This window comes from Pavona decussata, unplaced genomic scaffold, assembly GCF_977016875.1.
Source record: "Pavona decussata unplaced genomic scaffold, jaPavDecu1.1 SCAFFOLD_87, whole genome shotgun sequence".
Classification (NCBI taxonomy): domain Eukaryota; kingdom Metazoa; phylum Cnidaria; class Anthozoa; order Scleractinia; family Agariciidae; genus Pavona; species Pavona decussata.
Window position 1 is genome coordinate 37,343 of NW_028145504.1, and position 14,954 is coordinate 52,296.

The window sequence follows — 14,954 nt, forward strand, 5'->3', positions numbered from 1 at the left end:
GTAACCGGGATACCGTGTTCATATGAGAAAATTGTCGTCCCGGACTCCCGAGATCTCGGTCGCTGAAGCCGAGATCTCGGTAACCGGGCTGGCCCGCCTTCTCATATGAACACTTCGAATTTTTTACACAAGAAATAGGAATGAGGCGAGATCTTGGTAAGCGGGCTAGCCCGGTCAACCGGCGACCGGTTGGCTCAGTTGGTAGAGCACCGGACTGCCGGTGCCGTGCGGGAGGTCGTGGGTTCAAACACTGGCCGGACCACCACTCAGGGTCTTAAAATAACTGAGGAGAAAGTGCTGCCTTTGTTCTGATACCTGCAAATGGTTAGACTTTCTAGTCTTCTCGGATAAGGACGATAAACTGTAGGACCCGTCTCGCAACACTTTCATGTTCACAACCCTGTGGGACGTTAAAGAACCCACACACTAATCGTAAAGAGTAGGGCATGGAGTTCCCGGTGTGCTGGTTTGGTCTTTGTGTGTGCAATAGTTAGCCCGGGTCCGCAGTAATTGGCATTAGCTGTTGCGGTATCCCTGTCCATGTATTGGACGAAGCTAAATAAACAAATCATATGAAGAGGCCCTTTGACTGAACACCCTTTTCGCTATGAAATGAGCGGTGTCCCCTGTAAATTTCCTTTTGGCGCTGGATTTTCTTTTTATTAAATCCCATTTATGATTTGGAGGATTTGCGCGTGTTTTGTAATTGATCTCATTGATCTCATTTTGACCTCAATTGTTGTTACGTTTCTGTTTAGCGACTGTCGTTCTTATGCCGTTTGTGGCATTTAGTTTAGGCTTGGTATGGCTCATTTCAGTGCGTCTGGTGACAGTATAGCCTCTCTTTTTATCGTTGTAAGGATAGGATTTTGAACCGTGTAATAACTATACATTATCTTGCAGCTTTTGTCAGATTGCCGGGCCCGGCTATTTGCTTTTGTTGCAAGATGCTGTGCTTCTTATCACGGTTATTTGTCCCTTGATCCGTTCTTAGGCATTGTAGCTTCTTTGAAAGCTATGCAATGCGTTAATTAAATTGAGGGCTAATCCAGCGCCAAAAGAAAATTTACAGAGGACACCGCTGGCAAAACTCTGATATAAAGGCTAAAACACGCACGTGAGAGTCGCGAGGGCCTGTCAACCCCATTATTACCATGGGAATTGCCCCCAGCCGGAAGCAAGAATAGGAAATGTACGTTGGCCAGGAAATTCTATGGACGGAAACCTTATTACGCGGAAAAATATTGTGATAAGAGATTTTTTTACCGTGTGTTCATGGTGTGACAATTCTGATCCCTGATTCGAGCTCAAAAGCCTTGTGATCCCTGATCCCAGTCTTCTGAGCCCTGATCCCAGTCATATTTTGGGCTTTGAGCCCTGAGCCCATATACCATGTTACGACCCTGTTGTAAGCAATTGAAGGAAGATGAAACACGCTTAATCTCGATGTTATCTGACAAAATTGAAACAGAACAGGGGCGCTTTTTGTAAAAATGGCAAAACGTAAAACGTATTACGGGCGCTTATTAGAATAGAAGCTAGAATAGAAGAGCTTACTGTATTAACAAAACCACATTCGAAGGGATGGGGGGGGGGGGGGTGCTAATTAGAAAGGGGGCGCTTATTAAAGAAGGGCGCTAAATCGAACCATCACAGTTATAGCTGGTACTTGTGCGCTGTACTCATGGAGTTTCGTTCAGTGCCTGTTAGGTGTAGCACCAACAACAGTGCTTCCCGGACACAAATAACTCGTCCGGCAAAGTCACAAGAATCTCAGGATGGATAGAAAATACCACCGGTTCACGGATATAGCACTTTCATATTTTTGCTTTAATTTGTGTCTCTTAGGAAATCTTTTACATTTATATTCGTTTTCATTTCACTCATCGTTGACTTGATAATGACGTTAGGTAAACGTCGAAACGTCGTCGCTTTTTTAAACTTTTAACCAAGATGGTTTTAAATTTTTTAAACTTTTCAACATTATCGCAATTTTGTATACTTTAATATTTATAGCAACCCCAAGTTCTATATATGAACACTTTGGTATACATGCGACTACAACTTTGTACACTTTAAACATATCGGGCTAAACTTCAGCGGTGACAAATTTTACGACCCCAGTGATGTTATGTAACTTGACTCGGTTTTGTCATAATAAATACATGCCTTTTTTGTTTCATTGCAGACTACACAATATATACCTAGCACATATAATACATACAATTCTTAATTCTTATTGTCGCTAGAGTTTAGAGCGGTTTTCAGTTCAGTGTTGAAAAACCAAAACCAAAGTAATTACTCTGGCCAATCACAACTGATGTAAACAACACAATCAGCCAATCAAAACTTGAAGTAAATACATGTAACCTGCGTCAAGCGCGGGAAAACGCGTGCGACCAGACACGATTGGTTTTGGTTCGGCTTCCCATTGGTTGAGAAAATGGCGCGAACTTCGCCAACCAATCATAGAGGCTAGTAAAGCAAAACCAAAGCAAACGCGAAATTACTTTCGACACTCAATTGAAAACCGCTCCGTCATCAGATATACAATTCACTGACGAAACACTTCTAAAATATCTATCCATTTCTCATTTTTCCAGCCTGAGGTGAATAAAACTCAGTAAAATTTATACACAGGGACACCTAGCAACGGTCCATTTCAGTGACTTAATCGCCTGGCTTCGTGAAAAAAAAAAAATAATAATAATAAAAAAAGAAAACAGGATTCGTGGAAAGAACAAATGAACTACCAAGAAATGGCTAAGTTTTAATTATTATACACAACATTCAGTCTAAATAACACTAGGTTTTAACTTGTAAATAAAAACACGGCTTATTTTAAATAATAGTATTAAATAAAATAATTATGACAAATTACACTAAAATACCTGACAATACCTTAGCCTACGAATAAAAGAAGAAACACTATATTTCCTCTTTCCGTTTGTATCGGCACCTGCTTTTTTCGTTGCACGCTGTAATTGGCACTCATCTTCTTCAACAACTCATTGAAAGACCATGTAACTCTGTACAATGTAAAAATTCTATAAATTGTCTGCATATGCGACCAGGTTCTGTCGTTGTAAATAGTCGACATTCTTGCTCACGGCTTTTGAAAGCCTGAGCGAAACACTCTTTCTTTATTCTTTTCCCTGTCTCATCTGTTTTACCATCTTTCTCATCATATCCCTGCACAAAGTAACAAATCCAGAAAGTTACTGAAGCCGACAGTAGATCATTTTTTCATCCAGTGAGTTGGTCAGCCGGACTATTTTGAGCCAATAAGTCAGTCAGTCAGTCAGTCAGTCAGTCAGTCAGCCAGCCAGCAAGTCGGCCAGTCAGTCAGCCAGCCAGCCAGCCAGCCAGTCAGTCCGTCCGTCCGTCCGTCCGTCAGTCAGTCAGTCAGTCAGCCAGCCAGCCAGCCAGCCAGCCAGCCAGTTGGTCAGTCAGTCAGCCAGCCGGCAAGCCAGCCAGCCAGCCATCCACATGGTCAGTGGGTCGGCCAGGTAGCCAATCGGTCGGTCGGTCGGTCAGTGATTTAGACACAACCAGTGAGCCAGGAGTCATGCATGTACCAGTCTCCGAATATACGAGATATTCAGTCAAACAGTCAAACAAACGGCAAGTGACTCGTACCTGATTGCATTTAGTTTCTCCTCAACCGACTCCCAAGGGTGACGATCTTCGCTAAACTCAAGAAGCTCTACAGGAGAAAAAAAATTAACGAACCGAGTCGTCACAGGGCACTGAGTTGAACAATGAAAAGGGAAAAAGTAAACGCGTAATTGTGTCCTGCAAGATAAATGCCTAACAAGCTTCACTTCCAACCTTTTGCAAGTTTCATTTCACTGATCCAATCGCCCTCTTTGTAATACTTTACACGCAAGTTCTGCAAGGAAAACAGTGTACAAAACATTTGACTTTCAAGCATAGGACCGTTAGGCAGGCCTATTTACTTTCTGAGTCTGACTATTCTGCTATAAGCTGAATATATCGAGTCCTTTTCTTACATGAACTACAAAGGAACAATTAGAAAGGGTCTAGGTAGCGTTAACAATCTATTAAAACATATACTTGTAATGTTAGTTTTTGTACATTTTGTCGATAGCAGTGTTTTTTGCCTAAATGATTACAAACGTTTACACTATACTCTGGGAAAGAGAAACGGAATCCTCTGATTGGAGTTTGGTTAAAACAAAGACCTCTGCTTCACTGGTGAGGTCATTAACAAAGATAAGACATTTGTGCCTAACTGGTTCATATTGAGATCACAGACAAAGACAAAAGCTTTTCTGTGTTTCCCACAAGCTGCCGTTTGTCCTGAATTGAAGTCTGATATTTCGAGGACGACTCCATATGCCAGCGATGGTCTGGGGTTGAGCATTGTTGGAACTGATTGATGCACGCTTTTTTCAAGAACAATATGTTAGTCCCAAGCTCGTGGCAACATGAACATTCATCTTTAATCCTAGTACATGGTCGCCACCAGTCTCCCAATGGCATCCGACCCAACCTCGTTCCCAGGGTCCCTCCCCTTAAAAATCCTGGGGACCCCGGGAACAAGGCTGCATCCAACCAGTGTACGAATTCCGCCGGGGACTGGGATTTTTTCCGTCTCATGCTCGTAACAAGATTGAAATTTCATGTTTTCGAAGCTTTCATCCCTGGCTAGTGCACCGATGATCCATAACCCTCGCACACTCCACCCTTCCCAAATGTGACTTACAAGAAGCGGAAATCTTTCCATGCGAGTGAGCAGTAAAATACGATCCACATCAAACTCAAGGCGAGCGACCCTCTTGGCCTGCGTATAGGTTGTACTCATCTGTGCTATGAGGATGTTTAATAGAATCACGATCACCGTACCCATGTACGCTAACATCAACAAGATTGACAACCAGCTGTGAAGATACACAATAACAGTAAATAGAAGTTTTCAAGAACACATATGTAGTTCTCTCATTCTTCCAGATCACACCCGTGTGGTATCAATTTTTTTGAGGGTTTAATTAATTGTAAAAGGGGAGGTTTTCGATGAACAATTTAAAACAAAAATAAGTGATGACATAGCAATGATGAATGACGTTTGCACTCTAAGTCATCATTTTCAAATTCGTGTCCAATTATAGTGAAAAGCGTGCGAAAGTTTAGTTGCTTGTGATTAAAAATACAATGTGTCAATTATGAGTTAAGTAGTTTTACTTTAATAGAGTCAGATTGATTGTTCAGTTATACTGCACGCCACATTGTACTTTTAATCACATGCAACTAAACTTTCGCACGCTTTTCACTATATAACTAGCTCGCATAATCAGACTTAAGCAGCCGCTACACGTTGAAACTTTTAGCTGAAACTTATGTGCAACAACAACAACAACAATATACTTGAAACTGTCGACTCCTATATTGAAGTGGAAACGATAATTGACCAAAATGAAAAACTGATCATCCATGTCCTTCTCATTTGCTAGTATAATCTGATTCTCCTTTTCCCCCTTCATCTCTTTTCTATTGTAATATTAATGATAATAAAAATTACATATAATTTACTTTAATTTTGTTGCATAGCCTTATCTAAATCTGCGTTACTATGTAAAGTTAAGTTTTTTCCATTTTCCAGCATGTTTGTAATTTCTTGTATTTTTTTCCATTATGTTCTCGTGCTCGTCTTGTCCCGCCTCGACTAGTTTTGTGGCTATTTGCGGAACAAGCCCCTTATATCGTCTGAATTTGTAAATAAATACAATTGTTGTTGTTGTTGTTAAATCTCTCCAATGTCATAGATACGGTATTTCACGCTCTACATTATAAATGAAAACTTACTTGAAACCACTGTAATCTTCTGCAATCGGTTGTTGCTCAGACAAAGCACGAAAACCACTCAACAGCACGTCTGCAAAGCGACTAGAATGAGAAAACGAATGTAAATAGGAAAGCGTGTCACTGTCAGTGTTACACTTGTGGCTCAGTTCCCCGCATGGTGCTGCAAAAAGTGCCGTCAAATGCTGAAATTTAGGGAATTATCTATGCTTAAATTGAAAGTTTTATAACATGGCTAAGTATTTCTACTTCTTAGTTCACTGTTAGTTGTAATTTTTATAGAGAGTTTTCCACTGAAGCAATCACACATACACACAAAACACCCCCACCCCGCCTCCTCCCCCACCTGGAAGATATTCTTTAGGGAGTCAACGTGTGAATATGAAGAAATCTCCAAGAAGGCTTCGAGGGATTCTGCAGCGATGACAGGAAAAAGAACTTAAAGATTATACGTAGTGATTTTTTTAATCACTTTATGTATTTAGCACAGTGCACTTATTGGGGACACTCTCCAGATCGAATTGGAATTTGGAAGTGTTGGGGTTTTTTTAGGAGAGGGGAAAACCGGAGTACCCAGAGAAAAACCTCTTGGAGCAAGGACGAGAACCAACAACAAACTCAACCCACATATGACGCCGAGTCTGGGAATCGAACCCGCCGGGCCACACTGGTGGGAGGCGAGTGCTCTCACCACTGTACTATCCCTGCACCCCATTTCCTAAGAAATCTTGTGTCTGACTCTTCTTCAAAGTCCCAGCGAACGATCAAACGTACCTACCTTAAGTGTTGGCTTTGCTTGGAAAAACCGACAGACAAGAAAAGTGAACCACAGAAGGAGAAGAACACCCATGCAAAAACAACCATGAATCTTGTCACGTCTTGATTGATAATCTTTGCCAATGTTTTCGTGTATAAGCCTGTAGTCCTGAAAAAAGACAACCATGCAGGCCTTTTCAGTCCTTTGATGGATCAGGGAATTTTAAAACTCTGCAGTGTATGTTAAAGTGCTAAACTGAACCCATAAATTTCCCACTAAGCGTTAGCCCTAGTAAGGAATGGGAGATGCCATAATCAAATGTACAGAAGAAATCTCCGAACTCGGCGGGAATCGTACCCACGATCTGCGGATTTGATCGTCCGTTGCTGACTGAGCTTTGAGGACAGACGTGAGTGTGCGATCTCCTATTTCCTTCATACTAGGGCTAACGCTCAGTGGAAAATTCATGGGTTAGCACTTAAACATAGACTGCAGAGTTAATTCTCTCATCCATCATTTGTGTCCTTGGTGCTAGCGGCACAACATCCACTTGTACCCTTCACACTACTTTCCACTCTCAGGGAAAGGACGAGAATTAACAACAACCAAATGAGTCCCACAGTCATCTACAATGGCATTCCTTGTTTAGCATTGCTCGACACTCTCGATAACTTATCAGGCAACTACCAATCAATCAATCAATCAATCAATCAATCAATCAATCAATCAATCGATCGATCGATCGATCGATCGATCAATCAATCAATCAATCAATCAATCTTTATTTGTACTCACTTTTGCTCAAAACCAAAATTACAACAAAGAAAATATTAAAAGTACTAATTAGAGCATTGGCTGCCTGCCTACCAGTAAATTTGTCCAGTAAATATCAATAAGTTTTAGAGTGTTTCTCAAATCTTCTCTTAACTTCAATCCCTTTACTTTTTGTAATTATTAGTCCTAGCCCGGTATCTTACAGGAGCTTAACTGCGATGTTATACAAACTCGGGCACATTATACTGCAAAGTTCCAGAAATTCACGTGAGTTCGGAGAAACGCTGCCGTTTGCAGTCGAAAGACGGTGCTATAGCCCTAGGCGTTCTGAAGACTTTTGAGATACAGACTCCATGGGCAGGATTAGAGCGCTTGCTGAAGCGGGCCCTAATTTATGTAAGGGGAAAAGCTTCTGAAGAAACTGAAGTGCTGCGCCGGTGGGGAGTAGAAAGGATTGCTTGGTTTATCAACAGAGTTGATAACTAAAGGTAAATTGGCCACCGTAAATTAAGAGATCCTAGCACTCACGTTTCGAGCGTTAACCCTTCGTCAGAGCGAATCGAGGCTAATGCTCGAAACGTCAGCACTCGAATCTCTTTACGGTGACCAAATTACCTCATCAACTCTGATGATAAACCAAACATTCTTTAACATTTAGGTAAACTGTCAAGTTTGAAGGTTACCTTGTCACACAGGAGAACTTGAAAATCCTCAAGAAATTGAAAAGAAAAGCTAAGGAAGCTACCATCCACTGTCCTCTGCTGTCAGCATACCGCAAAGGAATTATGCACAAGATTAACAGCAGGCCTAACCAGTCAAACAAATTCATCCACTCTTTGAAGTAGGAATGTCTCTCCCTGAAAGACATGTGACAAAATAGAAAATAATTCAGTATCGGCTTTGGAAATGCCCTTCCTGGTTCCAGGATCCGGGAGGTTTTCCTCTCCGATGCGCGTCACTTATGGTGACACGGACGTGTAGTCGTACTCCCTTATATGGGCTATATAGGTATGTGCGGCGCCAAAGGGTATGGTTTTTCTGCTGTTTTGGTCATAAATAGGGTATCGCTTTTAGCCATTTTGCCACCATTTTGGTAATAAATAGGGTATAGATTTTTGCACTCTAGTCCTGGGTTCGATTTTTTTTAGCAGAAGCTACTTCAGGTCATAAATAGGGTAGGGAAAATCGCAGATTTTAGTCATAAATAGGGTAGGGAAAATCTCAGATTTTAGTCATAAATAGGGTAAGGGTTTTAAGAAGCGGGCCGCACATCCCTACCCAATTCTTTTTGGAGTACCCTCCCCCCCCCCGGGTTAGCATGTCAGATGTCAGATCTGAAGGTTTTCGTTTTGACGCCTGGCCTCTGCTGTCATGTTAAATTTCCTTAGGCGCTATTATTTTTTTGCGTTTTTCAGACTAGCGGAGGCAAGCGCGAGGCGCGAGTGACGCACCCCTCCCCAACAGAAGTTGTCTCCTCCACGTACAAGACGTTCAAACTTATGGGAACAACATTGTTTTACAATAAATTTCATGTGTATGAGTTTAAATTACAATCAAGCTATTTACTTTCTCATCTGATTGATTTCTTCACAGATGTAAAACACAGTCATAAGCAAGGTGACAATCTCACAGAGGCCACGCAGGAAATCAGCTGTGCCCTTGTAATGGGTTGGGTCCACTGTTATTGAACTGTGTATTAAGGAGGCTGACAGGAGTAACAGGAAAATCACATAGCATATCGCTTGAAGGCTGAAAAAAACAAATTACAAAAATATTATGAAAATGACACCATAACTGATTACTGCGGTTTTTTACATAGTCTATCCATGAATTTGAACAACTGTGCACTAAAATCTACCAGACACTTAATGGAAGAAGCCCGACCACCCCTCTCCCCTCCACCCACACGTTTTTGCTTGGAGCCCCCAAAGTTTAGCACTGTCAACTTTCCTGTGAGGGCAGGGGAGTGTAAGACATCTAGCTGTCTCGATCTTTTCTTGTCTGGGGTTGTTGCCTGCATGAGCTCTGGTAATGTCCCCTTGCCATAATCTAATGTAACCTACACCTAATCACACTAGCATTCAATACTTGTGGAATTTCTTTCACCTTAGGAACCAGTGCCCATAACTCTGCCATTTTGTTTTGATTAGCATTCTCACAACAGGGTGCTGCAAGGCGTCCTGTAAAAATAATAATAATAATATATAAGAAAATAATGAACTTACATTAGTACTATTTCCCTCTGGATGGGATACTAGTCTACTAAAGAGTGCCAACAGCATTTTCCAGAAATGTTTTCGTTATGATTCACCAGTAGCCATTTACTAATTATGTAGTCTAAAGACAGACAGAGTTGGAGCAAGCTGGAATTGCCGATCTTCAGTTCAAAAGCGCGGGCAATCACGTACTTACCAAATACACTGTTAGTATAAACCACTTGAAAAACCCTGCACATTTTTGGTCAAGACTTATAAAACATAGCCACACAATGGGTCTACTTGCAGAAGTGATAATATTTTCTGACAAGTACAACTGGTGGTTTATGTGATTAGTGTATAGTCAATCCGATGCCTATTCAAGAGGTGATTTTTTCTGGCCAGAGCTCAAAGATGTTAATTTTCTGCACTGTAAAGAAATAATTTTGTTTGGAAGACGTTCCGGAATTGAGCTAATTAGCACTCTATTAAAGGGTGACATCTTTTAAGCTAATCACCTTATTCTTAGTCTTTGCAATAAGATGTAAGCAAGACTTGCCCTTCCTGTCAAAATGCTCATTATCGATTTGCTTGTCACCCTCCAAAGCCAGCATCTTTGGTGGGCGGCCTGCCTGATCACCGTCCAGGATGTGGTAATAAAAGTGATAGTCCAGTGGATCATCTGGGATTGTGCGCCAAGCTCCTTCAATTCCTTCTTCCTCTTCATGAGTATCATACTTGTCTTTGCGTTTTGGCAGATGGGGCCAATGAGGATTAACCATCTGATCTAACACAGCTACTACAGTTTTCTGTTGACCAAGAATGAAAATTGCAGAAAATATTGTTACTTAATATACATGAAACCACAAAAATGACCCCAAAATGATATGATTTGTGGTTTACACAAGTGGTTTGTCCTCACCCAGGAGTCTCAGTCATTACATGCAGCAATTTCTAGTGTGACAAGTTAGGTGACAGTAGTTGTTATTAAGGGCATTCAATTGAAATCTAAAACTACAACACAGATTTTTTCATACCTTGCTACAGTGGGATAATAAGTCACCAATGTCATAAATACAAAAAAAAAAAAAAACATTACACAACAACAAACAAACAATCAAAAATGGGGGTCACTGGCTTCCTTTTGGAGCAAAGAGAAGGCATGAATTGTGACAAAGGTATGTCAAAAAGGAATTTAATTTTGTTTGTTTCAAAATCATATCCTGGTATATTAAAGAATTGTTGACAATTTAACAGTGTACAACTGTTACAATATACCTTCATTTTAGGATTCTCAATAATGGAGTTGAAACTGAAGTAAGATGGCTGTGGGTTCTTTAGATTGCCCGGTCTCCACGAAAACAAACTCTGAACTCTGAACAAAAAAACAACATTACAATTTAAATTATAGATCAACTTCAAAACAGCAACTAAACTGATAGGAAAACTTACAAACAAAAAGATTATTGCTGTTGAAAGCAAGTTCGTCACAAGCAAATGCACTTAAAAGCACTTCAACAATATTAAAATGAACAAAAACTTGATTTGTGATCGTTATTGTGAAAGTGATTACATGTATTTTTTCTTAATGGAGTGTGAGTGCACTTAAAGCATAGCATACAAAGTTCACAAGAGATGCAAGACATAATAGATTATTGTTTAAGGCTGTGGCTGCATACAGTTTTTAGTCTAAAGATATCTATGACTCCTATTTCTAGTTGTTTTCTATGACAGAATGCCCTGTTGTACAACTTTTAAAACTAATATTGGTACAAAGAATCTCTACAACGCTTGACCATCTGAGTGTTCTTTTAAGCAAATTATTTGAAGGTTGCTGCCAAAGTGTTCAAACAGACAGACTTAAACTGGTTTCTGGATCATTCATTAGCCCAGGTAGGAGTTGTAAATTACACAACATTCCCTGGTTGACAGGCAAACGTTTTCCAAAGGGAACTGGTTAATATCAACTGCTAATCATCAAGGAACTCTAAATATACACAGCTAACTGGATAGCATCATAAATAACAATTCAAGGGGCCCAAAAAATACACTAGGCAACAAAAAATAGAGACCTGGTTGCCCAAAGGGCAATTTAGCAGGAAAGTTAGCGTCGAATACTGGGGGTGCGTGGAAAAAAGCATTAAGTGACATCTGATCTCATGTCAAATTCTCCTTTGCTCATAGAAGGAAGAACAAGGTAATTTGCTAGGAGAATTAAGTAGTCTATCAGATGTCACTTAGGGCTTTTTTCCACACATCCCTTCAATTACCTTTCATGCCACATCATTCTAATTAAGTATGTCGCTACATCATCATTCTCTGCTATCAAAGCCAACTCTACTGGTAATAAACCTCTTTTCTTCTCAGGTTGTAGCTGTGCTTTTGTTTTTAAAGCAACCAGTCCTGGGCACTTCTTCATGAGTGTTTTGGTGACTTGCAAAAAATCTAATTCAGCAGCATAGTGGAGCAATGTCCTTTTCATTTTATCTTCTTCGTCTCTGAACGTCTCGTATCTGTTGTCTTTGTTGAGTTCACTCTCCAGCAAAATCTCTAAAAATCTATTTATCTGCAAGATGACAACAATGATCAGCCATTGCCTGAAGGGTTGGGTTAAAAGGAGGGAAAATTTGATACGGCCTTATAATCTCCTGAAATTACTCCAAATTCCCAGATCCACCATTTGAAAATAGCAATTCTGTTTTGAATGAAGGTGGAAACCCAAATAACAGATGTTGTAATCATAACACACTCTAAAAAGGTGATTCTGATGAGAAGAAATTGGCCAAAGGATAATTTTTGAAAGACAACTACTTCTGTCATTTACTAAGTGCTACTCTCAGTAGCCTGCTCTTCAGGCTACCAGTTAATGAAGAAAGCAATAACAAGAAAGTTTAACTCTACAAAAATGTACATAATTATCCCTTGTCGTCCCCTCCACCACCTGGCTTGCGCACAGCTAAGCAGAAAATCAATCAGAAAGTTTCAAAGTTGTTGCATATTAGATGCAACATTCTGTGGACACAGTTGTCAATTGACATGATGTCACTAATAACAATAAGCAATTATCAAACTGAACTGCTTAAATGAGCTTGAAGTGTGTTTTTGATGGAGAGTTGAAACATCTTTGCCTCTTTCTCAGTAAAAATCCCACGACATGTCAGTGGAAGTTACTGAAATGAGGCAATTTAATTCCAAGGACATTCATATCAGAGGCTATAATTACGGGCATAGTGAAATCAAACCCAATCAAACTGAATTTCAATCAATTAGTTCAAAGGAAATTGAACTTAATGGAACTGGCGCAATCAATCCGTGGAGAAATGGATTCAGATACGCTGTGGGCTGTTAGCTTTAAATGCGTAGTAAAAGGCTACCAGTATTTCCTCTTTGACATGAAGGAGGGCGAAAATTTCAAAGTTTTAAAGAAAACCGGCGAGAATGGCATCAAAGCAATGAAAATCCTATGGACAGATACACTCTTAAGCCTTTTGTTAACACGTTGTTTGACTTAGTGAGACACGCATTAACCTTAGATTGCAAAATTTGAATTGCAGCGTCCACATTTTGTTTATCATGAACAAATATGCTGTACATCCAATTTCCACAATCCTGATTCTAGTTTGAACGCTTCAAATATCTCCATCAGTTATCCATCAGAACTGCAGTGTTGCCGATGACTAAAATCTTTCTTGTATTTAACAGTTTCTGGTAGCGCCACTTTTTGGCGGTTAGATGTTCCCAGATGTCCAATATATTCTGACACTTGTGAACCTTTTCTCTCCAAGTCACTTTTTATCGTCCTCAATGAATTTGAAAGAATAATGTATTAGTAAGATATTTTTCGTAATCATCCAGCTGTTGTATGCCATTGCCAAAGTCATGGTTAACAATTTGCTCATACTTTTCCATGAAAGTAACACTTCAAGCTGTCATTTTGCAATTGCAAGTTAACTTACAATGAAAATGGTCTGATAATCCTGGAATACGGAAAAACGCAGGAAAACAATCACAATAACTTTGCTCTGTTCTGTTCCATTTACTGCCATGGACAGTTTATTTTTGTTATTGAATATTAAATCAGTAAAAAAAAAAGGAGGAAAAAACCCTGTTTTTGATGGGCTTGCTTTGTATGTATAGGTTTACCAGAGCTTGGGTGCAGTAACCGAGAAGGCAGTCAGACCACATTATTCTAACATTCATCAGCTTTGCTGAATAAAGTGAGTTCATTCACCGAACACAAATGGATTGTGTTCGAACTCAACCAAACTCAATCAAACACAATCTGATGGATTGAGTTTGATTGGGTTCGATTGAGTTTGATTGGTTCGGAAATCGAACTCACACAAAAGTTGGTGTTTGATTTCGTTTGGTTGCCGAAATCAATCCAACTCAATCCACGGATATAGTTAGATTGAGTTTGATTCCTGAATGTTCAATTTACTATGCTGAGATGATTTGCATGGATAAAAGTTAAACATTGCTTTCTTGTGATATAACATGTACAGTGTACTGCTATGTATCAATATTTATCTTGTGACCTGACTTTTCCATGTTTCTCACCAAAAAACAAGCCATTCACAGGGTATAATTTACCACTAGAAGGAAAAAGTCATTTACGGATTATGTATAGTCCACACATACCAACTGTTCAAGGCTTGGAAGACGGTCTAAGTTATCTTTATACTGTTTTGCCATTGGCCACCTTTTTAACATCAGTAATGCAGGGTCTTCATTCGGCATTTCTCCATTGTCTTTGTATTTTTGGATCAGCCTCTCAACACGCACCTCATCCATGGCCCTGTTCCATGTAGATCCCTCACCTTGCTTTTGACGTACCTGCATATTATAATTTAGAAAGCATGTTTAAAATAAATTCAATATCAAAGAAAGAGAGAAACGGAGAGCAGAACAGCTGAGATTACAGCAAGGAATTACAAGTGTAACAGCAGTGGTTTATAAAATAAAGCCAAACGAATATAATAGAAACATTGACAATAATATAAAAAGGACAACGACAGGAAAAGTAGAAGTAGGAATTATTGTTTATTTATAACACATCCATGTATTCATTTTGGTAACTAAATAAGTACAGAAAATCTGCCGCAGGTGAAAAGATGAGGTATATGTCGCGGTAAAGAACAATGGGGACTGGTTGCATTTCTAAAATTGACAATAATATTAAAAAAATTGAAAACAATATCAAAAGGACAATGACAGGAAAAGTAGAAGTGGGAAATATAGTTTATTTATAACACATCCATGTACCGGTAACTAAATAAGTACAGAAAATCTGCTGCAGGTGAAAAGATGAGGTATATGTCGCAGGAAAGAACAATGGGGACTTGTTGCATTTCTAAAATTGACAATAATATAAAAAAAATGACAATAATATCAAAAGGACAATG

The 14,954-nt window shown here is 39.6% G+C and overlaps 1 protein-coding gene across 2 annotated transcripts; it reads right to left on the reverse strand.

Moving 5' to 3' along the window:
- Positions 1-1,809: 1,809 nt before the first annotated feature.
- Positions 1,810-14,391, reverse strand: LOC146474588 (uncharacterized). Of its 2 annotated transcripts, XM_085116341.1 has the most exons (13): positions 14,191-14,391; positions 11,820-12,115; positions 10,828-10,924; positions 10,068-10,358; positions 9,461-9,534; positions 8,921-9,103; positions 8,038-8,211; positions 6,602-6,748; positions 5,827-5,907; positions 4,730-4,904; positions 3,832-3,892; positions 3,640-3,706; positions 1,810-3,192 (listed from the first exon to the last, which is right to left on the reverse strand). In XM_085116341.1, the coding sequence occupies exons 1-13, from the start codon at positions 14,389-14,391 to the stop codon at positions 3,144-3,146; spliced, it is 1,896 nt and encodes a 631-aa protein (XP_084972467.1). In that variant the 3' UTR covers positions 1,810-3,143. The 2 variants fall into 2 exon arrangements, with proteins under 2 accessions (XP_084972467.1, XP_084972466.1); XM_085116340.1 differs by lacking the exons at positions 1,810-3,192; positions 3,640-3,706; positions 3,832-3,892 and having other exon boundaries at positions 4,120-4,904.
- Positions 14,392-14,954: the final 563 nt, after the last annotated feature.

What these genes read in the sequence shown, in the direction of transcription:
- LOC146474588 (XM_085116340.1), bottom strand. Translation starts at nt 14,391, where the DNA reads ATGCAGGTACGTCAAAAGCAAGGTGAGGGATCTACATGGAACAGGGCC. An exon ending in TTGAGAATCCTAAAATGAAG is followed by an intron (nt 10,359 to 10,827) that starts GTATATTGTAAC and finishes CTTGGTCAACAG; the next exon opens with AAAACTGTAGTAGCTGTGTT. An exon ending in AAGTTCTCCTGTGTGACAAG is followed by an intron (nt 6,749 to 8,037) that starts GTAACCTTCAAA and finishes GTCTTTTTTCAG; the next exon opens with GACTACAGGCTTATACACGA.